Source organism: Lampetra planeri, chromosome 4, assembly GCF_965212315.1.
Source record: "Lampetra planeri chromosome 4, kcLamPlan1.2.h2, whole genome shotgun sequence".
In the NCBI taxonomy this organism is placed as follows: domain Eukaryota; kingdom Metazoa; phylum Chordata; class Hyperoartia; order Petromyzontiformes; family Petromyzontidae; genus Lampetra; species Lampetra planeri.
In genome coordinates, this window is record NC_136110.1 from 211,590 (window position 1) to 236,696 (window position 25,107).

At 56.4% G+C, this 25,107-nt stretch overlaps 1 protein-coding gene and 1 long non-coding RNA gene across 3 annotated transcripts in view; one reads left to right on the forward strand and one right to left on the reverse strand.

Moving 5' to 3' along the window:
* On the forward strand, positions 1-1,790 carry LOC144717505 (uncharacterized). Its single transcript, XR_013585119.1, has 2 exons — positions 1-776; positions 827-1,790. It is a non-coding gene; the product is annotated as an uncharacterized LOC144717505 (long non-coding RNA).
* LOC144717504 (ras-related protein Rab-28-like) overlaps positions 1,759-25,107 on the reverse strand; it is a 31,708-nt gene continuing 8,359 nt past the window's right edge. The window contains exons 4-7 of one of the 2 annotated variants that reach the window (XM_078592889.1): positions 23,499-23,628; positions 8,595-8,698; positions 7,952-8,029; positions 1,759-4,143 (exon numbers count right to left, since the gene is read on the reverse strand). In XM_078592889.1, the coding sequence (XP_078449015.1) occupies positions 4,051-4,143; positions 7,952-8,029; positions 8,595-8,698; positions 23,499-23,628 (405 nt within the window). In that variant the 3' untranslated portion in view covers positions 1,759-4,050. The other variant, XM_078592888.1, reaches the window with a different exon arrangement.

Genomic DNA, 25,107 nt, shown 5'->3' on the forward strand with positions numbered 1-25,107 from the left:
ATTGCCATTCGCCACTAAGTGGCGGTGACGTCACCACGACGCACACACACATATACAGACACATACACACACTACACACATACATACACTGCGGATACGATGCACTCCGAGGAGGCGTCGTGGCTGGCGGGATGAGTGAGACAGTCAATGCTCGTCGTGTCCGCGCATTGTTCCGAGTGGAGAGGCAGCTGTGGCAGCACGAGGAGGCGGGGTGATCGCTGCGGTCACGTGGGGTGACCGCGGCTCTCCGAGTCTCCGCCGCTTAGTCAAGAACCTGCCTCCGAATTCGGCAAAGCAAACACACCGCAAGACAAAGATCCCCCGTGTAGCCTGAACAGGCTGTTGGGACAAGTGCTGTTAGCGAGCAGCACCGATGAGTGCCGGCACGGCACACGAGGGGGTGGGGGGCTAGTACCACGCCCGGCCGCCTTTGTCTCCCGCGTGGTGATGTTTACACACCGCACCAGGTACTCATTTGAGACTGAATCGACCTAGGGGAGGCCCAGGACCGATACTCGTCACCGGTGTTGGCCGCGAGCATCCAGCGAGCTCATCACTACGCTGCCGCCCACACGCAAAGACAGAAACACAGACAAAGACCGTCTCAGCAGCGCCTTTGCGGAGAAACCCCTCGCCTCCACGAGCCTCACGAGGCCGAATGGATTTACCTGGGAGAGCACAGGTGTGACGACAGGGTGTGAGCACAGGTGTGACGGGGTGTGAGCACAGGTGTAACAGGGTGTGTGTGTACAGGTGTGACGAGGGTGTGTGTACAGGTGTGACGAGGGTGTGTGTAGAGGTGTGAAGAGAGTGTGTGTGTAGACAGGTGTGACGAGGGTGTGTGTGTACAGGTGTGAAGAGAGTGTGTGTACACAGGTGTGACGAGGGGGTGTGTAGACAGGTGTGACAACAGGGTGTGAGCACAGGTGTGACGAGGGTGTGTCTACAGGTGTGACAAGAGGTGTGTACAGGTGTATGGGTGTGCACAGGTGTGACGAAAGGGTGTGTGTACACAGGTGTGACGAAGGTGTGCACAGGTGTGACGAGAGGGTATGTACAGGTGTGAAGAGGGTGTGCACAGGTGTATGGGTGTGTGTACAGGTGTGTACAGGTGCGTGTGAGAGAGTGTGGGGAGCGTTGGTGCAGTGGTTAATAAGAACTGCGCTACTAACCCGGCAACCCAAGTTAGATTCCCGCTCACGGCCAATATTAGTGACCGGTCTTGGGCCTCCCCTAGGTCGACTCAGCCATAAATAAGTACCTGGTGCGGTGTGTAATACTTCAGCGCTCGGGAGTTAAAGGCGGCCCGGCCGTCGTTCTGGCAAATTCAGGTGCTATTCGCTCACAGCACTTGCCCCATCACCGCGAGGCGTTTAACGTCCGTCCACTCCATGCATCCGCATCACCACCCGCTGTGTGGAAGCGCCTTTCAAGTCCGCGTGGAGATTGAGACTCCAGCGAGACGATAACCCCCCCCACACGCCCCCCCCGCCACATCGACCCACTCCCCGCACCATCACGAGAATCCACAACACTTCTTCTCTATACGCTTGGACTGTAGATTGGTCTGCGAGTGGAAATGTCCATAATGCAGGATTTTTGGGTTTTTTTACGCGATCTAACCCAAAAAAAACTCTTATGGGGGTGGGTAATTGTTCTTGTAATTGTGTATCTGTGTGATTGTTTATGTAATTGTGTAGCTGTGTAATTGTGTATCTGTGATTGTCCGAGTGGACATTAAATCCCTTGGGCATTTCGTTTCATGAATAAAACAAGTCCATTGTCTTTTATTTGAATGCGAAACTATAAGATATATACACTTGCGTGTTACCTGTTGACATGAACTCGAGTACACAGACACACGCGTGTGCACACACACACAGACACACGTGTGTGTGTGTACAGACACAGACACGCGTGTGTACCACACACACAGACGCGTGTGTGCACACACACACAGACACACGTGTGTGTGTGTACAGACACAGACACGCGTGTGTACACACACACACAGACGCGTGTGTGCACGCGACTCTTCCCAGTCAGCGATCCGATTCTTCGCCGTTCCGTGGAGATTCTCACGCCCACCCACAACTCCCCCGTGGAACCGCGCGAGTTCCCATCGACTGCTCTCTCCAGGCAGCCGCACACTGCGTGCCACGCGACCTCGACAGACACTCGGGGCGCGACGACCGTGGTACCACCACCACCACGGTGTCGTGGTGGTGTCACCACGGTGTCGTGGTGGTGTCACCACGGTGTCGCACCAGAGGGGTCCGATATGCAATTCGGTTGCACGCAACCGAACCGTGCGCACTGTACGTTGACGTCTATGCGACCAGTTGCACAGCCCGTTAAGAGTAGTCACCCGCAACTCGGATGCTGGAAACCGAGTGTGTCGACGTCACCGCAAGCAGTTGCAGGCGACCTCGGGAGCGACGGGGTCCCTCGTGCGCTGCCAAGCCGCGTCCTCCCTGCCAACGCCCCACTCAGCCCATCACACTCGCTCAGGGTCTGTAAACCTCCTACTACATTGCCAGAGCTCCAGCAGTGACGGTCCCGTGGATTATACTGGTCCTCACCATGGGAATGTGGAATTTCCGCCAAGAGATGAGAAGAGAGGACTGGGTTTATGACCCCAGAGCTTCTAATTTTTGGTCCTAGCCCATGGACTGCGGCGACACGCCGGGAGGGGGGGGGGGGGCTCGGGGTGCCTGGCCCAGCCAGGCCGAGTGACCCCTCGGCGGCGTGACGAGGTGGGCGAGAGCGGCGTGGGGAGGCCTTCGTCCAGCAGTGGAGAGGCCGTGGTTGTGCGGCGACTATTTTAGATGCGTCGACTGCTGGTGCCGGGCGGTCAGTTGCCTCGCACGGTAAATCTCACGACCAGGAACCCGACGCCCAACTCGGCGCGGTGACAGAATCAAGAACCCTGACCGCATGCCGACAACGTCACTAAAACACCGTCAATGTGGAACAATCAAATTAATAACCACGCGCGGTCAGAATCCCGAATGGTCTCACGGTGCCACCACCTGGAAGGCGCCGGCTGAGACCCCCACCACATTTGTGCCGGGTGCCAATAAAGTTACACAGAGCTGGTGACAAAGACTGTTGGGGCAAGTGCCTTCACCGAGCGCCTACGAAGGCCGGCACAGCGCAAGAGGGTGCGGGGCGTGGTCTGCACTACGCCCAGCCGCCTTTGTCTCCCCGATGCTGATGCGCACGCACAGCCCACCTACTGGGGTATAAGATGGACCTCCAACCTTTGAAGTGCGAGGGGGGAATGTGAGATGCGTTACCATCCGGAGAATACGCTGCGGCGACGACAGAATCTCTCTCTCTTCACCCGCGGAGATTGGTGGGGGGAGGAGCGGCGCTGTGGCCATGTCTTAGTCGCGGCTCCGGCTGCCCCAGCTATTACTGCTGTGCTGCTGCTGGTGCTGGTGGTGCTGGTGGTGGTGGTGCGCTTTAACCATACAATACTACGCGCCGTCTGCTTTACAGACGACATTTACAGATCCCGTGACGTCGTTGGTAAGAGTGGGCTATTGTTTGCCTGCGTCATGGACTACATTTACAAATTACTCAATCAGGATAACACAGCAGCAGCAGCATCACCCCCCTGCTGTGGAGCCAGCGCAGGCTGCGCCTCGCGTGGAACACAGCGGCGCCTTGCTGCGCTACGATCGGCGCGCGCCATGAGAACGATGGCGCCCGTAGAAAACCAGCTCAACGGACTGGCTCTAGTTCTAGATTTGGCTCTCGCAATCTCAGTCACCGCAGCCACACGGCCAGCGAGGGAGCCTCACCGAGACGACTCGGGCTCAGGAAGGCCCTGCCAAATTTCTAAAGTAGGAGGGCGATGTTGCTACTGTGTGTGATCCCAATTGAGTAATTTGCCGGCAGTTCTTCAGCATTGGGGTGTTTGGCCAATGCCGATTACACTGCATGGGTTTTATTAGCCATGAGATGAAGCTGGTCGTAACCCAACTCTACTCCCACCAATCCTACCGATGCCCCCCCCCCCCCCCCCCCCCCCCCGAGTGGAGTCTAGTGGATGGCGCACACAGAGCTCTTGGGCTGGCTCACGGCCCGCACGGGGGAGTCCGGGGCGCTTTTGATGATGTCGGCTTTCACCACTCGCTGTGAACAAACAGAGAAACAGCGTTGAGAATGATTCACCGTCATAAGTCATCATTGTCACAATTTTGAACATCGTCATAATCATTGCCGTAAAATCATTTTCATGACATCATCTAAATCACCAGTCTTCATTACTGTTGTCATCATTATCACAATCGTCACCCCCATCATCATCAATGTCACCGTCGCCTAATCTTCATCATAACCACGGACATTGTCATTATCATCACAATCATCGTCACTACCACCATCACTGTCATCGTCACTACCACCACCATCATACGACTAGCACGGTTGGCTACATACGGTGCGAATGAAGTTCAACATACATACATACACACACTACACACACACATCATCGTTGCTGCAATAGCAGCGGCTGTGGTGTGCGCGTGTGGGTGTGTGGCCCATACGTGAGCGAGCGAGCGAGCGAGTTTGTTCGTCACTGCACACTGCACACGGAGCTCTTGTCGCAGCGCGCCGCCGCCGCCGCGCGGTACTCGCGCAGCCCCGACGCCTCCCGGTAGTCGACCAATTCGGCTTTCAGTACACCCTGGGGGGCCGGGGGGGCCGGCAGGGGCCGGGGAGGACGATGGGATGTGGCGGGCGTGGTGCCGGGTGGTTAATGTGGTGGATGGTGACGAGCGGGGGGGTGAGGCGCGGTCGGGATGGGAGTGGCAGTTGTCAAGCCAGGCGCCATGCGTTCGGGTTGGGGTCACGGTAAGGGAGAGAGTTACAGTGAGGGTCACGGCGAAGGTCACGGTGAGGGTTATGGCGAGGGTGAGATCGACAGACGCGGAATAGCGGTTGCGTTGGCGAGGTGAGCAGCAGGCGGCAGCGTGTGAATGAGAGGAGCAGGTGGAGGAGTTTGGTGGAGTGGAGGGGGATTCAGGTGGTCGACCCGCTGCGGCTCGAGCAGTGGAATGGGGAATGGGTGCAGGATCCACGCCGCGAGGAGGGAAGCGCGTCGTCACGAGCAGCAAGCGCGTGTGGCAGGGAGCAGAGGTGAAGGGTGGCAGGGTTGCGATGGAACGAGGAGAGAGAGGAGGTCGAAATGAAAGAGGGCAGCAGAGACAGACGGGGAGGGGCGGCCAGGAAAGAGTTGAGACATTTAATCTCAAGAACAAAACGACGAGCATCACAGCGGGCGAACAAAACGGCTCGCAAAGCAAAGCGAGCCGTTTAATGCGTGAGTGGGTGAGAGGGTTTGCGAGTGGGTGAGCGAGTGAGTGGGTAAGTGTGTGAGTGGGTGAGTGAGCGGGTGAGTGCGTGAGTGGGTAAGTGCGTGAGTGGGTAAGTGAGCGGGTGAGAGGGTTTGCGAGTGGGTGAGCGAGTGAGTGGGTAAGTGTGTGAGTGGGTGAGTGAGCGGGTGAGTGCGTGAGTGGGTAAGTGCGTGAGTGGGTAAGTGAGCGGGTGAGAGGGTTTGCGAGTGGGTGAGCGAGTGAGTGGGTAAGTGTGTGAGTGGGTGAGTGAGCGGGTGAGTGCGTGAGTGGGTAAGTGCGTGAGTGGGTAAGTGAGCGGGTGAGAGGGTTTGCGAGTGGGTGAGCGAGTGAGTGGGTAAGTGTGTGAGTGGGTGAGTGAGCGGGTGAGTGCGTGAGTGGGTAAGTGCGTGAGTGGGTAAGTGAGCGGGTGAGAGGGTTTGCGAGTGGGTGAGCGAGTGAGTGGGTAAGTGTGTGAGTGAGTGGGGAGTGCGTGAATGATTGGGCGCTTAAGTACACGAGCGAGTGTGTGAGTGAGTAGTTGAGTGCGTGAGCCGGTAAGTGCATGAGTGGGTGAGTGAGTGAGTGCATGAGTGAGTGCATGAGCGGGTGAGTGCTTGAGCGGGTGAGTGGGTAAGTGTGTGAGTGGGTGAGTGAGCGGGTGAGTGCGTGAGTGGGTAAGTGTGTGAGTGGGTGAGTGAGCGGGTGAGTGCGTGAGTGGGTAAGTGCGTGAGTGGGTGAGTGAGCGGGTGAGTGCGTGAGTGGGTAAGTGTGTGAGTGGGTGAGTGAGCGGGTGAGTGCGTGAGTGGGTAAGTGTGTGAGTGGGTGAGTGAGCGGGTGAGTGCGTGAGTGGGTAAGTGTGTGAGTGGGTGAGTGAGCGGGTGAGTGCGTGAGTGGGTAAGTGCGTGAGTGGGTGAGTGAGCGGGTGAGTGCATGTGTGGGTGAGTGAGCGGGTGAGTGAGTGGGTAAGTGCATGAGCGGGTGAGTGGGTGAGTGCGTCAGTGGGTGAGTGAGCGGGTGAGTGTGTGAGCGGGTGAGTGCGTGAGTGAGCGGGTGAGTGTGTGTGGGTGAGTGAGCGGGTGAGTGCGTGTGTGAGTGCGTGAGCGGGTGAGTGCTTCAGCGGGTGCGTGTGTGAGTGGGTGAGTGCGTTAGCGAGTGAGTGTGTGAGTGCGTGAGTGAGCGGGTGAATGTGTGAGTGGGTAAGTGCGTTAGCGAGTGTGTGAGTGGGTAAGTGCGTTAGCGAGTGAGTGTGTGACCGGGTGAGTGCTTTAGCGGGTGAGTGTGTGAGTGGGTGAGTGAGCGGGTGAGTGCGTGTGTGAGTGCGTGAGCGGGTGAGTGCTTCAGCGGGTGCGTGTGTGAGTGGGTGAGTGCGTTAGCGAGTGAGTGTGTGAGTGCGTGAGTGAGCGGGTGAATGTGTGAGTGGGTAAGTGCGTTAGCGAGTGTGTGAGTGGGTGAGTGTGTGTGAGTGGGTGAGTGCGTTAGCGAGTGTGTGAGTGGGTAAGTGCGTTAGCGAGTGAGTGTGTGAGCGGGTGAGTGCTTTAGCGGGTGAGTGTGTGAGTGGGTGAGTGAGCGGGTGAGTGTGTGTGTGGGTGAGTGAGCGGGTGAGTGCGTGTGTGAGTGCGTGAGTGGGTGAGTGCTTCAGCGGGTGAGTGTGTGAGTGGGTGAGTGCGTTAGCGAGTGTGTGAGCGGGTGAATGTGTGAGCGGGTGAGTGTGTGAGTGTGTGAGTGTGTGAGTGGGTGAGTGTGTGAGTGGGTGAGTGTGTGAGTGGGTAAGTGCGTTAGCGAGTGTGTGTGTGGGTGAGTGAGTGGGTGAGTGCGTTAGCAAGTGTGTGAGTGAGCGGGTGAGTGGGTGAGTGTGTGAGTGAGTGTGTGAGTGGGTGAGTGCGTTAGCGAGTGTGTGAGTGAGCGGGTGAGTGAGTGAGTGGGTGAGTGTGTGAGTGAGTGTGTGAGTGTGTGAGTGTGTGAGTGAGTGTGTGAGTGAGTGTGTGAGTGAGTGTGTGAGTGTGCGTGTGAGTGTGCGAGTGGGTGAGTGAGTGTGTGAGTGGGTGAGTGTGTGAGTGGGTGAGTGAGTGTGTGAGTGAGTGTGTGAGTGGGTGAGTGAGCGGGTGAGTGAGCGGGTGAGTGTGTAAGTGCGTTAGCGAGTGTGAGTGTGTGTGTGAGTGTGTAAGTGTGTGAGTGTGTAAGTGTGTGAGTGTGTAAGTGTGTGAGTGTGTAAGTGCGTTAGCGAGTGTGGCAGTCCCGACTATGATGATTATGTGACTTCCCTTCCTCGTTGCTCAGTGGTGCGATGAACCATCGCGATTCAAGGTCATGATTCAATCCAGGATTTTATTTTACTTGCATTGTTTCTCATTTGCTGTCTAATTCGTATAGTTTCATTCAAACGCAATGTCGCATATAATTGTAATGTAATTTGCATAACTTAAAATATAATGAGTGCGATTTTTACAATCGCTGGCAATGATTGGTCGCCACGCACACAGTAATGGGCGCGTAGCGATCGGTGACCGGCTCGATTAAGGGCGCGTGAGTTCACAAGGCAGTCTGAAGGGCGGGCTAAGTCAAATGGTCGGGGTCACACAGGGTCGTATGGGGTCGGACGGGGTCACCTGAGATTGTTCCATCTCCGCTTTGTTGAGTTTGATGCCGAGAGTGTCGGCCGCTACTCTCTGGAAACACACGGCCACCTGCAACCACAACCACATCGACCACGATGCATCAACTGCACTGGTACAACCAAAACACCACAACCACTTACACTCGCACCACCACAACCACCACAATCACAGCATCTTAACCACACCAGGCGACCGCTTCACACCACCAAAGCCGCCTCACTGCCCCACGGAACACAACAGCCACTGCCGTGCACCACTGAGTGGTGATGACTTCACTGCTGCGCTTGTGCCAGGCTCGGTGCACCTTGAGGCCACGTGAAGGCTCACGGACAGGAGCTCATAGGACAGACCCAGATGTCGTGGGCTGACTGACTGAGACATCTGGCAGATGCACCACCTGTGCTCCTCACTGTGTTACCTCACTCTAGTTTATCTGCCCGTCACGTCGCTCGTTGTTGTGAGCGTCGCTCCTCCGCTCTCCATTGTTGTTGGAGGGCGACTGTCTCCAGCTGCCCAGCAGCATCCTTCACGAGCCACTTCCCACGGAATGCACACACACACATGCGCGTATACGCACACACGCACGTACACACACACGCACGTACACACACACGAGCAAGCGAGCGAGACTCACCGAGTCCCCGGTTTTGGCTGACACGAAGTGGCTACTGAGGCCGTTCTCCTGGCAGAAGCGCGAGTGTTTGTCAGCCTTCACCGTGCGCATGTGCTCCAGGTCGACTGGGGGGGGGGGCGGGGGCACGGGGTGGGAGGACAGGGCATGAGTGGCGTTGCGTCATGATGTTAATTGTCGTCTGCGCTCTGACGAGTTGTTAATTGATGAGTGCGTCTCTCATGCGATGTTGACAGACGCTCCTTCGTGGGACTGAGGTGATCGTCTCAATGAAGGGGTCTACTGGGAGAAACACTTCTGGTTAAATTGATTAAAACAAAGTCAGAGTGAGTTTCTGCTGCTCAAATGAGCATCGAGACATTGGTGCTCATCTCCTGTTCACAGCCCTTCAGAGCCAGAGGAGTAAATGTAATGGACGTTTAACTTCTTTCGCACCATACGCAGCCAACCTATAGCATGGGCAAGCCTATCCATAGGGTAACCACTTTTGATTTCTCCCCAAAGTAGTACAAAGAACGTTTTGACGACGTTCCGGTCCATGGAGCGATGCCGGTGACGTGGGCTCACGTGCAGACGGCGAGCTGGGACGTCGCATCGCACAATTGCGAGCGATGGCGGCGGTGTGGGGAGGCCTTAATCCAGCAGTGGACTGACCATGGCTGCTGATGACGATGAAGTTATAAGATGTTATTCCTATGGAAGGGTTCACAGTGAGGATGGGAGGAGAGGGTGGGTGCCACTGCCTGCCAAGCTGCCACTGGTTAGGCCTCTGCTCGTTCGTCGAGGTTGGCGTTAATAGCCCAGCGAGGGATGAGCAAGGCAGCGATTATTCATCGGATGTCGCCCATGATGATGGTGATGATGACAATATTGATCACTGTGGTAAAACTTCTGCGGTTGAGAGAGAAACATAATTGAAGAAAAGTTGGACTCCCTTGGAGTGCCGAGTGGACGGGCCCAGGCTGGTCCCCATGAGAGACTCACATGGAGACTCATGACGGCGGTCACAATGGTGGTGGTGGTGGTGATGATGATAATGCGATGTACCTGTGCATGTGTGTTCTTGTGCAGTGTATGTGTGTGTATTTGCCGTTATGTCCGCCAGCCTGCATGTGTCTGCCTATCATCTGTGTGTGTGAATATGTGAGTATTTGCCCATGTGTGCATGTGCCTGCGAGTGTTAATGTGGGTGCACACCCGTGCATGCGTGCGTGTTCTCTAAACCCTTGAGCTCAGGGTGGTGCTAAGTGGGTGACATAAATAAATAAGTGCGACTGTTTACGTGAACTCCGAACCCCGGCAAGTTTAAGGATAATCTCTCCGGGGCGGGGCAGGCGGGTGGGGGGTTTAGCGGGGAGGGGAGTGGGTGCCCTGACAGTCGTCGGGGGTTGAACAGGGGTCGTGGGGGTCCCCTCCAGACATCCGTCCCCCCTGCGTCCGATAAACCTTTCTCATCCCCACGGCTCACCGCTAACCCGAGCGCCGCCCACCGCCCGGACACAGCTTAGCACCCTGCCCCGTGGCTACGCCGTGTCAGGGTGGCCCCGTGGCTACGCCGCGTCAGGGTGGCCCCGTGGCTACGCCGCGTCAGGGTGGCCCCGGGGCTACGCCGCGTCAGGGTGGCCCCGGGGCTACGCCGCGTCAGGGTGGCCCCGGGGCTACGCCGCGTCAGGGTGGCCCCGGGGCTACGCCGCGTCAGGGTGGCCCCGGGGCTACGCCGCGTCAGGGTGGCCCCGGGGCTAAGCCGCGTCAGGGTGGCCCCGCGGCTACGCCGCGTCAGGGTGACCCCGGGGCTACGCCGCGTCAGGGTGGCGCCGTGGCTACGCCGCGTCAGGGTGGCCCCGGGGCTACGCCGCGTCAGGGTGGCCCCGGGGCTACGCCGCGTCAGGGTGGCCCCGGGGCTACGCCGCGTCAGGGTGGCCCCGTGGCTACGCCGCGTCAGGGTGGCCCCGGGGCTACGCCGCGTCAGGGTGGCCCCGTGGCTACGCCGCGTCAGGGTGGCCCCGGGGCTACGCCGCGTCAGGGTGGCCCCGGGGCTACGCCGCGTCAGGGTGGCCCCGGGGCTACGCCGCGTCAGGGTGGCCCCGTGGCTACGCCGCGTCAGGGTGGCCCCGGGGCTACGCCGTGTCAGGGTGGCCCCGGGGCTACGCCATGTCAGAGTGGCCTCGTGGCTTAGGGGTCAGAGCCGCCGAGCCAGCACTGAGCCAGCACTGAGCCAGCACTGAGCCGGCAGCGCCAAGGTCGTGGGGGGTTCAAGCCCCCCCCCTGGGTCGGCGCGTCTGTCTGTCTCTATCGAGGGGTTCATAATGGTCGTTTCAGAGACACTGAGCCGCCACCGCTGATATCCATGGGTGAGGATCTACCTGGGTTGTAGCTGATTAAACGGGGTTCACAGATGTGCCGAGTCGGTGGTCTCGGTGTACCGAGACGTGTATGCCTGGAGGCATCTTACTCGTACGAATCGCGTTAATAGGGGGTGTGGTTATGTTTCCCACGTTTCTGAGCCCGTGTGGGCCACGTGGCGGAGTGGAAGACAGAGTGTCTTTAGTAAAAGAGTTACAGACCATCCCGAGCGTTATCACCTCCGACTAGACAGGTTAGTAAGGTGTTGCGTAGGAAGACAGACAATGCTTCTGGTATCATTCTCAGTGTACACTACTGTCCCTTCTGTAACCCTCTTAGCGGGCAAGCCGGCACGGCGACACGAGGCGGTGGCGTGGCCGGCGCAGCGCCCAGCCACTGTTGTGTCCCCAGTGGCGATGTGTACACACGCCACCGTGCCCTCAGTTGCGAGGCCGAATCAACCTCGGGGAGGCCGAGGATCAGTTCGGATAATCACCACTGCGTTGGTCACGAGCGGAAATCGAACTCAGGTCGACGGGTTCGTGGCTCGGCGCGCCGCTCCCCACGGGCGCTCGCTCCCCTCGGTGCGGGGCTGCGGGTAACGCTCCCCTCGGTGCGGGGCTGCGGGTAACGCTCCCCTCGGTGCGGGGCTGCGGGTAACGCTCCCCTCGGTGCGGGGCTGCGGGTAACGCTCCCCTCGGTGCGGGGCTGCGGGTAACGCTCCCCTCGGTGCGGGGCTGCGGGTAACGCTCCCCTCGGTGCGGGGCTGCGGGTAACGCTCCCCTCGGTGCGGGGCTGCGGGTAACGCTCCCCTCGCCCGTGGGCAAATTACGGGCGGCGCGCCGCAGAACAGAGCTCACGCGTGCCGCCGCGCCGTCCAGGTGGCCCCGGCAAGAATTTTAATTTCTCCCTCGCCGCCAACGCCGCCGCCGCCGCCGCCGCCGCCGCCTCCACCCCATGCGCACGGGGAATGCGTTTTGGGTAAAACAGGCGCAACGGCCGGGCTGTGTTGAGCCGCACGATTTTCCTCTTTGGCACAAATCGCCAAATCGCCCTTGTTCTGGCAAATTGCTCAACAGCCGTTCCGAGACCGCCCGCCCGACAGACATGGACTGAGTAGGCTGCACTATTCACCAGCACGTACACCGCGGAGCTCCGGTAGCATACAGCGCCGTGTGTGCGGGACAGCGCTCGTGCTGGGGAAATAGTTAGGCCCAATCCCTTTGATTGGGGCAAAGGGGATCTGTGCCAATGTGTTTGTAAATTATTATATTTTAATAATAAAACGATGACCTCGACTGATAAAACGCCGCCGCACAGCATTCGAGGAGGAACCACAGACGAGTGGGAAAGTCGGCGACCAAGCGGCGAGCCGGTACCAAATTCATATCTCCCTGAGTTCTGTGATCCTCTGTATATTAAGGTGTTATCGACCAATTCATGAGAAGTGTTTTTAAATATTTTAAACGCATTTACTGAGCACAGGCCAAACACATCAAGCGGCCAGCAGCAAACAGCATGGTCAAAGTTGTAATGGAACAGAGTGAACACATTCCTTGAACAGAGCGAGGTTATTATGAGAGCTCAGGAGAGGAGACGGTGGGAGGAGGGAACTGCAAAGTGGAGCGGTGCGAGGGAAGAAGCACAAAGAGAAGTGAGGTGACCTGCAGTGTGGTGAGTGGGTGGGTGAGTGGGTGAGCAGGCGGGTTGGTGAGTGTCAGAGTAAATTAGTGAATGACTGAGTGAGTGAGTGGGGGGTTGGTGTGTTATTGTGACCTGCAGTGTGGTGAGTGGGTGGGTGAGTGGGTGAGCAGGCGGGTGGGTGAGTGTCAGAGTAAGTTAGTGAATGACTGAGTGAGTGAGTGGGGGGTTGGTGTGTTATTGTGACCTGCAGTGTGGTGGTTGGACACAGAGTGGATGAGGTTAAACAGTCAGTGTCTGGTCGACCGAGTCCTCAGCATGGGTGGAGGAATGAACGAGCGACGTTCACAGGAAGCGGTAAGCATGGTAGTAGTAGTAGTAGTAGCCGCGATAGTAGAACGATGAGGGGGCGACTGACCGCGGAAGGTGAGCGAGTGACTCGAGTGAATCGGTGAGTGCAGGATCGTGAATCACCACGACTGCTGCTTCACTCCACGTTCTACCCGGTGCAGAAGCGAGATCAGGACTGAGCGCTCCAGCGTCGTGACAATAATACCGAATACAACGTCGACTAAACACGCGCAAAGTGCTCGTGGAAACGTTGTCAAATCCGTGCCGCGTCTGTTTTCTGTGGGCGTCTCTGCACGGGAGAGGCAGAGCACTCGCGCATTTCGTAAAATTGCCACGTGGGATATTTTTTGCGCAAAAATTTTACATTAAGGGATTACGCGGAGAGACGCGGCCCGTCGGGCAAGGGACAGCTGTAATCATGTCGCAAATGCCAGGAGAGAAGATTGCCATGGTTTCCGCTTAACCGGGCCACCGCGTGCACAAAGACGCACACATGCAGCGTGGGGCCAGGCAAACAAGGCACCTTAACGACGCTGCCTCCCAGGTGAACGCTCTTAAACTGACACTCGCTCCCAGCGATCCACGAGTAGAGGTTTAGAAACAGACAAGCCAATTCAAGAGCCAGAAACGTAAGTGCGTAATCTGGGGTGGGTGGGTGAGCTGTCGGTGAAGGTGAGTGACCTGTTGGAGAGGGTGGGCGAGAGTGGGTTATGGGGGGTGAGCTATTAGTGAGCGAGCAGGCAAGCGAACAAGTCACCCATCGCACACCCTGCAACAGCTTGTTACAATTTGGATCAGAACCTCTTTGCCAAAGTGGCGGCAGCGGCGTCGGAGGAGGAGGCGGTGGAGGAAGCCGTGAGTGGCGGAGGCGGTGGGGGAAGCAGTGAAGACAGAGAAACTCCGGTTTCTTTCTCTCCTCGTCCGACGATCAAAGCCAAATGTTTCTTGTATATTTTTTTTCTCTCCTCTTATTAAAGTTATTTCATATCCACTCCAGCCACCCCATCCCACCCTCCCCCACAGCGGTCCCCCCGCCGCAGGCGATTAAAGACGCGGCTGCGTCTGTGGCATCGGCGATTGTTTGAAGGTGCTTTAAGGGATCACCCCAACAAGTACCCACACCTGTACTATTTGGGGCGCGTGTCTGGACAGGGATGAAGAGGAAGGTGGGGGGGGGGGTTTGAGGGTTGGTGGATCACGCACCGACGCGCCGCACGTGAGGTGCGATGTGACGACGACGAGGTGGCACGGGGGTGGTGGGGCGTCCCGATGTCCCGGCCGGAGCGCGCTCGACGCTCGATGCAGAGGTTTCGAGGTTCATATCCGGCAGGCCGCCCTAGTTATTACTGTGGTGGTGTTAACTGTAAAATACTGTGCGCCGTCCACTGTGCTCAGAGTGAGTAACTGCACGGTCCCATTACACCGCACACGACCCAACTGGGATTGTTGACTCACCTTATGCCGCACAGGGGCAGCTACCACTGGGGGTGCTCTTTGTGATGTTGGAGATTAGATGCGACAATGTAAGACGCTCGTCACGTTTAAAGAGCGCTCCGAGGCACCCCGGCGTGAGGAGGAGGGCGGCAGAAACAACTCCCTCTCGTTAGCAGCAGATTGAGAATGAACGGAGCGATAATCCTTCTCATACATTTAATATTTTACTCTCGTTGCAAGGTCTCACGTTCGTATAAACGATATTGTTACTCTTTCTGCGATGATGATGATTAAGTCGTGAACGATTGAGGCGTTGAAATAAAACAAATATTTCAACTTGGCCCGCTACCAAATTAGCACGGCGGCAATTCAGATGGAGAGAGAGTGGGAGGGGGGAATATAAATAAACGAGCTGGAGAGAGCGAGGGAGAGCGAGGGAGAGCGAGGGAGAGCGCGGTGGCGAGACGCTAAGTGGAGGTGACGCTAAACGGAGCTAAAGCCACGGCTCTGCGCGCCCTCTCGCTGTGACGATGAGCAGGGCGCCGGGCCTAAGTGGACGCGCTCTAAATCGGCAATCGTGCCGCGAAACTCCGGCTCCCCAAGGCCACCCGTCTCTCACCGGCGGCGGCACACGAGCCGGGATCTCACCACCGCTGTCATCATCGTCATCGTCGTTGTCGTCCCTTTGATCGCGTCATCGCCCGATCCGTATTGCACAAACACAACCCACCTCCTCTTCCTGTCTCGACTCCACCACCAACCACTACCATTCCTACCAGCACCACCAAATTCCACACTATCAGCACCACCATAACCCCCATCACAATCACCAATATCCCGACACCACCACCACCACCACCGTAACACGCACCACCACCATCAGCACCACCACCATCAGCACCACCACCACCATCCACCTCTCAAACTCTCTCCTCCACCACCATTACCACCACTGGTTGTTTCACCACCAGCACCGCAACGGCCGCTTTCCCAGAAAACCTTCCAGGGAGAGTTAACGCCTCGGCGTGGTCGGTGGTGGGAGGACGGGAGGGAGTGGAGGAAGCAAACTCCCCCATCCCGACGTGACCCCGCGCGGCCCCCTTACAGCACCCCCCCCTCCGCCCCCTGGGGATGGGTGGGATTCTGGAGAGTGTCAGGGACTCGAAGGGGGGGGGGGGGTGGTAGGGAGAGAGGAGAGGACGGGAAATGATGGGTGGCGGCGGCGGCGCGAAGTTTACGGGAAAATGCCGCGTGCCGTCCCAATTAATCGTCTACAAACGCATGGCCATGGAGACGCCTGCCCGGGGTTGTAGCACAGGCGGTAGGATGCTGTTGCTATCCACCACGGGCAGTGTCCACCACGGGCAGTGTCCACCACGGGCAGTGTCCACCACGGGCAGTGTCGCTCACTGTGAGCAAAAAGCTTGTATTTTCCAAACCGAAATTCTATATTAAACATACCACGATACCCTAATTAATTGACGTGTTTATTTTACAAACAGCTATTACGCCGACTTTGCTATCGTACATATTCGTCACCTGGAGGTTGAATGCTTCAAGAAAATCACTGATAGCATTTGTCCCCCTGGGTGGTACCGAACAATAACATTTTGGGACCAATGGCTTAAGGAATAATGGAGTTGGATGGCCCCAATGTGGCCATAATGACGCCTGGCCGGTACCACCGCCGGGGACACGACGGGACCTGGGAAACCAATGGGGGGGGGGGGGGGCGGTGGCACAAAGGCTAGCACACTGCGCTGTGCAACTGGCGACCCGAGCTTAATTCCCGTTCATGGCCAGCATTATATCTGAATCCGTCCAGAGGCTCCCCTAGGTCGACTCAGCCTTAAATGAGTACCAGGTGCGGATTGTGAACATGAGTAATGGGGAGATGAAGGTGGCCGGGCTTGGTGCTGGCCACGCTGCACTGTTCTAGGTGCGCCGTGCTGACCTTAATAAGTGATGGACAACAGCACTTGTCCCTCCAGTCTGTACAGGCTATAGGGAGATCTTTGTCTTTATTTTGTAGGGCTCATTGTGACCAGCACCGTCTTGTTGATCGTGACTCGTCCTCTCAATGATTACTCTTGTTGCGAGTAGTCACCGAGGAGAGCCTCACTGAGTCTCAACACTCTTGTTCAGGAGGGCCCTGCCAAATATTTGCTATCGAGTGTGAAGTTGCTGCTGTGTGTCATCTCAATTGTGTAATTTGCAGGGAATTTTTCATCATTAACAGGACGTGGCTTGGCCAATGCCGGCTACATTGCATGGTGCTTGTTTAGCTATGGGAGGAGGGCCGGAGGAACCAAAGCAGAACAGGGCAGATCATTACAAGCCGCACGCTGAGAGGCGCCCGTCGGGAATCGCTTCCGTGCGCTCGTAGGTCCCGTTGCGACCGCTCCCTCTCCCCGCCCCGGGGTGAGGGACACATCCACAGGAGAGGCGGCGGGGGCAGCACCTGTCTAAGTGTTACGGCGATCGCGTTCGTGCCGCGCACGTAATTAAAGTTTACCCTCCATTGTTGGCGAGCCTCACTTGAGCCTCACTTGAGATCCTCCTAATTGCCGCGGCGGGCCGCTCGCCGTGTTTGCGCTGCGCGTGCGGCACTCGGCACGGCACGGAAGACGCAAACGCAAACCCGTGGCGCCATTGTCCCATTCTGGTGTCGTTTTTATTCGTTATTGTGATTATGTTGTCCACGCCGCCTCTCTCGTTTGTTTTTTTCGTACGCGTGCGGCTCGACTTACACGCGCGATGCTCGAGGGGAGGGGGGACGGCGGTTATCGTGACCCGCACGGAGGTAACGTTTTGCCGCAGGGGATTGGCAGCCGCAGTGTCGGCGCGACAGTGACGCCCGCCGCTGCGCTCCGCTGCGTTGTTAATTGACGAGTCCACGTCTCAATCGGCCAATCACGCCATGTTGACAAACGCTCACTTGGCTCGTGGGACCAAGGTGGTCCTCTGAGAGAAACGCTTCTGGTTAAATTTCTGGTTAAATTGATTAAAACAAAGTTTTAATCAATTTAACCAGAAGCTCAAATGAGCATCGAGGCATTGGTGCTCATCTCCTGTATACAACTCTGCAGAGCCAGAGGTGGAAATTCCATGTTTATATGACAGGGACATCGGAACATGGAATAGGACAGGCAATATTGGTTTCCCCACAAAGTGGTACTCAATTTATCGACCCCGAAAGGACAATGAGCTGAATTCAACTGCTCCCCCAACCAGGATGTGAACTCGCAACCTTCCGATTGTGAGCCACTCACTCTACCGCTCAGCCGTCCGTCTCTATCCCGCGTACTGTGGTATAGACGAGAGCGTGCGGGTGTTAGTTACAGTCAGTCACATCATTATGGGGGACGTGGGTCCCCCCTAAATGGCCACTGTTTGCCGAGACCACCGTCTGACTGGTATTCCGTTGAGGCCTTCATTCGGCACGAAGCCTCGAGTGGCCAGGCTGCGCTTAATTGGGCCGCGATGACCACCGCTAAATTAGCTCAGCGCTTTAGCGGAAAGCAAAAAATACGGGTGCCACAAACGTGTCTCGACATGGGCTCCCAGCGCTTGTAAATGAGTGAGCGAGTGGCAGGCGGGTGGGCAAGTGAGCGGGTGAGGGAACGGGCACGCGAGTGAACGAGCGGGTGAGCGAATGAGCTGGCGAAGGCACATGCGGGCGAGCGAACGAGCGATGGAACGGGCAGGTGGGCGAGTGGAGGGGCGAGTGGATGGGGGGGCGAGCAAACGGGCAAGCGAACGGGCGGGGAAACCATGAAGCGGGCAAGCGGGTGGGCGAGCGAACGGTCGACGATGTCGGTCGCTTGCTAACAGCTGGGCGTGTGGAATGAGCGCGAGCGCGCGTGGGTTGGGTTACAGTGGCCGTCTCCACCGAGCAGTCGAGAATTCACACCCAACGCGCCGCCAGTCCTTACTGGAAATCCCTCTCATTAACTAATTACCAAAATAAATAACTCCACAGCTCTTATCATGTCACATATTCATGCACTGATACATACCTAGATACACATATCTAGATATACATACCTAGATACACATACCAAGCTCTGTCCAACACACGTTTGAAGTTTAGGCAAATAACTTTAAATGTACTTTTAAGAGTATTCTAGTGACATCGCTGTAGCATGCGTGACTGCTGTACCATTCAAAGCCTCATCACCTAATTACCCAAGAAAGCCTCACCGAGTCTCAAGACGCTTCTTTTTCAGGAGGGTGCTGCTACACTGGGATGATAAGTTCCACTCTAAGAATCAGCTTCGTGTGGGAGGAAACTGAAGAACCCTGAGAAAATGCAACATGCTTACAAGGAACTATTCAATTCTCCGTACAGATGGATTCAATAATCTAGTCCTGTACTAATCTCTAGCCACCTCGGAGCTCAAGCCTACAACACCTGGTATCCCATCCTAGTACTCACCAGACTGAACCCTGCTGAGCTCCCAAGATCAGACATCTGGCAATATTCTGGGTGATTGTAGGCAGTGAATATATTATGAACAGCAACGCACAGCCTTAATGTTCTGTTGTTGAACACTCACGCATTAAACAGATAACGAAACAAGCAGAAAATCCGCCCCCATATCAGTCTCTGCATATAAAAATTAAAGTATTTATTTACGCATCCCATGAGCCACTCGGCCTACATTCTGGGTGTAAATAATTACAGCAGCATTGGTTCAACGCAAGCAAACCTGTGGACCTTTATCGACACAAGTTAAATACGTCGACTTCCATCGTCTCATCAGCAGGCAGACTTGAACCAACGCTGGTGAACTGCCAGATGTTTGTAGGCAAGGACCCTCTCTCTGTTTGATATGGGTGCCTGGTTTACGCAAACCTCTCTACAACACAACGCAAACTCATCAGTAGCTTGGTGGCGAGAACAAACGCAACAAGATAAATCAGCAGACAATGCGCCTCTTTGCCATGAACACAGGCGTGGGACCTCCTTGCTGTATTGTAATCTCCACTGGATATGTCATCCTCTGCGGGGCGGCTGTACGCTGGCAATGACTTATCAGCCAGCCACCAGCAGCAAAGGGCAGGCGCTGGTGGCCTGAACCCGGAAGTCTGGAGGCAGCGAGAGTTGGTGGATCACGCACACGACCTCAAGACTCCCTCCCCGCTCGTGGGCATCGAAGTCACAATCTTCTGGATTATGCTCAGAGTACGATAGAGGTACAGCAAGTGGGTTAATCTCCATCTCGTTACTCGGCTGTTCTTCGACAAAGTTGCCCAAACATCCCAATATAGAACCACAGAGCTTGGACATTTGTTGGCTCTGGTCCTAGCCAGCCTCCCGCGTGCCTGCGGACTCCTCTGCACGCGTTACGATGTCGACAGCGTTTTGATCGAAAATCTATAATCTGCTAGAATGATGCTGCCATATTAAAAGTAAACAGATAATCTCTGCCTTCCTAGCGACTCAAATCCCGGCCAAAACAGCACTCATTAGTTTGAGACTACAAAGGAATCGCCACTCCTGCTGCGCGGGGGAAACAGCGTCCCTGCTGCAAAGGCAGGCGGGATGAGTCCCCGTGGTCCCAGGCCTCCACAGGTGCGCACGTCTGTGCACGTGACACAAAACAGACATCCTCAACGCCCTCCTGGGCCGTCGCCAAGCGAGAAGAGCCCCCCACCCCCAACAGGCCCCCCTCCCTTGCCTGCCCCAGCTCAGAGGAGCTGTAAGGCCCCCCCCTCCCTCTCCTTGACTCCTCGTTGTCCTGACAGCTGAGCTGGGTGCACCTAGTCCTGTCCTCCGAGCCGCTCCTGCGAGCAGTAACCCCTTGTGCAAAGTGCTGGCCTTAGTAGGTGTTTGCTTATAGCACTTGCCCCAATCGTGTGTTAAGGCTATAGGGGGTGTTTTTATCTTCGTGTTGAGGACTGTATATAGTGGTTAGCGCACTGTATGAGGACATCGGCAGCCTGAGTTCAATTCCTCCTCACGGCCAACATCAGTGGCGATTATTTTAACTGAAGCTGGTTTGGGAGTTTCGCAAATCTTTGCGCGATGCACCAACCCTCGCCTCCAATGCGTCAGATCACAGTGCATCGTGGGGACAGCAGTTGCGCAAGTAGGTTATCTCACTGAGAAATGCACCTGGCCACTTGAGTTCAGTTCCCGGTCATGGCTAACATCAGTGGCCATTATTTGAACAGATCTCGGGAGGGTCTGGCCAGACAAACGTGTGAACAATCATAACCACACGTCTCATTTTCCATGTTTTCCATGTTCTCCGGTTGAATTTTTCCCCCTGATCTCCGATCCATATGGAACAGCTTGTGTGCATAACTCGCTCTCCCTCGCTGTCTGTCTGCCGTGGATTTGAGAAATCTCATTAAGGGATGTCGAGCCTGGCCCTTGGGCACGGCCTCACCACGCTCCGTCCGACGCGGCCCGCTAACAGCCCTGTCGGCCACGAGGCAACCTCTCCCGCTAACCGGGGCGGTGACACGGCCCAGCGGTAGTGAAGACGATCGTGACGGTAACTAAGGTGTTCACTCGGTGCAGGCGCTATCGTGCTCATAGCGCGAGCCATCGACGTGGTCTGCAGAAGTTTCACAGTCGGGGGCGATGTTGCTGCCTTGCGTGCGATCCCAATTGAGTGATTTGCGGTGTAAGTTTACAATCTGGCGAACTTGAACAGTGATGCTGGGACACAATGACCTGCTCTTGCTCACAACATCACGGGACCTCTAATTGTCCACTGTAAAGTGCTGCACTGTACAGTTAGTACACACTGCCAAAGTAACCAGGGCGGCCTGCAGAACCTCTGCGATAAGCGGCGAGCGCACCACCGTTGGACCGCATCGCCGCCCCAATTGCAGAGGTTCGCAGTTCGAATCCGGCAGGCTGCCTTAATTAATACTGCAGTGCCTATTGACCATAAAACACGATGTACGCGCCATCCATTTCTCTCACGGTGGCCAGTAAAGATCCCGTGACGTCAATTGAAATGAGTGGGCCGTCGTGTGCCGGCACCGTGGGCTAAAAATGGCCAAATTCTAGAAAATTAGCACCGCAAATGACTAAGCGGTGGCGTTGGGGGCGGTAGTGACCGTGACGATGGAGGAGCAGGAGTGGAACATCCGAGGGCGTTGGGGGTGTTGCGACCTCCGCGCGGCTTCCCACGCCCTCCCCACACGCGGCACGACCTCGGCGTGCGGGACAATGTAGCTGCTGGCTCGCCCGCCAGCCTGCACCTGGCACGGCCAGCACGGCCACGCCGCGAGGCCGATCCCCTGGGGAGGCGTGGGATTGTGGTGGCGCTGGTGGCTATGCCGCACACCTGCAACCGGGCACTATGTAAGGTGAGGGTTGGTGGATCGCCAAGACGTTTGTGAAACTCCCAAACCGGGGTTGGTTAAGATAATCGCCGCTGACGTGAGCCGTGGTTGGGTTCATAGCGCAGAGCTCTCACCACTACCAAACTGTTACGCACGATTCACGCTCACACACAAATACAAAGCTCGCCTGTGTAGCCTACATATGATGTGGTGGTAAGTGCTGTTAGCGAGCAGCTGTTGAGGCCGGTACGAGGCGTGAGGAGCTAGTGTGGCCGGCACCGCGCCTGCACACCTTTGTGTGTCCCACATAAGGCAGTAGAGCAGGTGGGGACATTTCCCTCGGTTTCCAACTGGACAGAGACTGAGCGTAATGCTCCTCTTATGCGCGCTTAGAATTGGGACCTCCCCTAGGTCAACTCAGCCTTAAATAAGTATCCGGTGCGGTCTATAGACATCGGCGCAGAGGAGACAAAGATTGGCTGGACGTGGTGTTGGCCACGCCACACTCTCGTGTGCCGGCCTTCACAGGCGCTCGCTACAACGCTCATCTCGTCAAGGCTGCATTGGGAATCTGCGTGTGTGCTGCGTGTACGGATGTGGGAAGCAATGGTGCAGAGGTGATCTACACAGATAGGAGTAACTTGACCTTGAGCAGAATTAGAACTCATGTCACTACTGGGAGCTCTGCCATCCTCTTTATACACAAACACAACGGACAAAGATTCACCCTATTTCCTTAACAGACTGCAGGGGTCAGTGCTGTTAGCAAGCACCTATTAAAGCCGACATGGCACACAATGAGGTGGTGTGGCTATCATCACGTCAGCCCTGCTGCCTTTGTCTTCCAGGTGCTAATGCTCACACACCACGCCAGGTACTCATTCAAGGATACATGAAGCTCGGATGATTCGTCACCAATGTAGGCCGTGAGCGGAAATCGAACTATAGTCAGCGGGTTCCGTAGCACAGTGCACTAACCACTGCGTCACCGCTCCCCACGTGATCCACCAACCCTTGCCTACACACGTCCGGTGTTCTTCACACACACACACACGTGCATAGGAATTTAATTAAAACACAAGGCAACAGATACGAATGCTGCGAGTCTGGCATCCTGTGAGCCAATGTCACTATCATGGTGCCACGTTCGTGGGGGGGGGGGGGGCGTTTGGAGCCAACGCAAGGGCCACCCCCACCCCAGCTCCTCCTCCCCCTCTTGCCCCTCCCCGACCACGGGGCTCCCAGCTGTCCGCTCGGCTCCCCAACCCGAGCACCAAGTCAACGGCGGCAGCGTCACTCACGCCGTTCTAAGTCGGGACAAGAAGCCAACGGGGTCATCGGCCCAACGAGGCCCGTCAGGCGGCACGGCTCCTGCCCAGGGGCCACACGGCCGGTGGCCACAGCGGGGCCTGGGAGACGGCCCAGGAGATGGCACGCTCTGACAGGAGGCACGGAACCCCACGCAACTCTCACGTGACCCCACGCAATCCCGCGTAACCCCACGCAACCAACCCCAATGTGACCGACCCCAATGCAACCCTCTCTCAATCCCAATCCAACCCGCACAAAACCCCAACGCAAACCCAACGCAACTCCCACGCAACCCCTCGATCTACATCCGCTCACCCTCTCTCTACTCCACATGCCCTCTCTCATCTCCATTTCCCTCATCTCCTCTCTCCACTCATCCTTCTGTCCCTCTCTCCTCTCCCCCTCTCCTCCACCAGCGTGGTCTTGATAACAAACACGCGACCCTGGAGCCCAGGCTAGCCAGGCCCCCCCATCCCCCCCAACCTCCCGCCCCTTGCGGGTAGGCGACCGCGTCCTCACTCTTGTTGGCGACCAGGGCGACGTTAGGCTGCCGCTCAGCCTCCTCGTTCACCTTGCGCACCATGCCCAGCCAGTCCTCCAGGTCCTCGAAGCTCTGGTAGTTGGTGATGTCGTACACGAGCAGCACGCCCTGTGACACAGCCGTGTTGGCAGGCGAATGTTATTACTATTCAAGTTGTTGTTTCGTAGCGATTTACCCTGGAAAGTCTCACCGAGTCTCAGGACTTTCAGGAGGGTCCTGCCAAGCTTCCGTAGTTAGGTGGTGATGTTGTTGCTGCCGTGTGCTGTGTGTGATCCCAATTTTTTTATTTTTAGCAGTTAACTTCTTAGCAATGGGATATGTGTATTTTTTTGCGACAGGAGGAAACCAGAGAATCCAGAGGAAACCCATGCAGAACAAGGGGAGAACATACAAAATCCACACACTCACTCACGCATTCACACTCGGCAGAACAGGAGGAAAACATTCAAACTCCACTCAAAAAGTGGCACCTGTGTCAGGAATTGAACCCAGGCCCCTCTTGCTGTGAAGCGCGGGTGTTACCAGCCCCCTGCCGCCCTGACGGCTGCAATGGTCAGCGAGGGAACGACGGGGATGCTGGCGTCACATCGAAATTCTGACATCGACACACTCCACCGACCCGCATTGACCAGCCTGGTGAAGTATGATGAAATAATTCCCGTGACTCACATGGCCTCAAGAGATAGACAAAAGGGCCGTACATGTTACACTGTCAGTATTTCGGGCTGGGTTGGCCTAAGGGAGGCCCAGGGCAGGTTTGGATGTTATCCAGGTTCGGGAATCTAACCCAGGCGGATGGATTCTTAGTGCAGAGTGGGAATAACTATGCCATTATGCACAGACACACTCGTTTATGCACACACTCAGACACTCACACATACGCATACACACTGGCACACGCTCACGTGTGCGCACACACTCAAACACGCACCCTGTCACAAACTCACCTTTCATACGTGCACACACACACACTTACTCGCATACACATTCTTGCACACACTCTCTCAAACACATACTCTTGCACACATAAATGCACGCACCCTCGCCTCCACACCTACTCACACACACCCACATGGGCCCCAGCCAGCATACAACAACCCGTTCTGGTCTGCCACCGCCAAACCCGGGTCGCTGCGCGGTTACCACTCACACAAAGACAAAGATCCCCCAATGTAGCCTTAACAGGCCGTTGGGACAAGTGCTCTTAATGAGCACCTTGGAAAGCTGGCGTGGCAGACGAGAGGGGGTGGGTGTTCGACACCACACCAGGGCGCCTTTGTCTTCCCAGTGTTGATGTTTACACACCAAACCAAGTACTCATTTAAGGCTGTTGAACTACGGAAGACCCAGGACCGATTTCAATACTGGTCATGAATGTTGGCCGTGAGAGCAGGAATCAAACTCGGGCCGCTGGCTTTGTAGCACAATGTGCTGAACTACTTTTCCACCGTTCCCCACCACACAAACATGCTTACACACGCTTACACACTCTTACACCCTGACACACTGACACTCTCACAACCCCTCCCTCACCTATTCTCACATTCACTCCTATTCACACAATCACAAACACCGACTCACATTCAC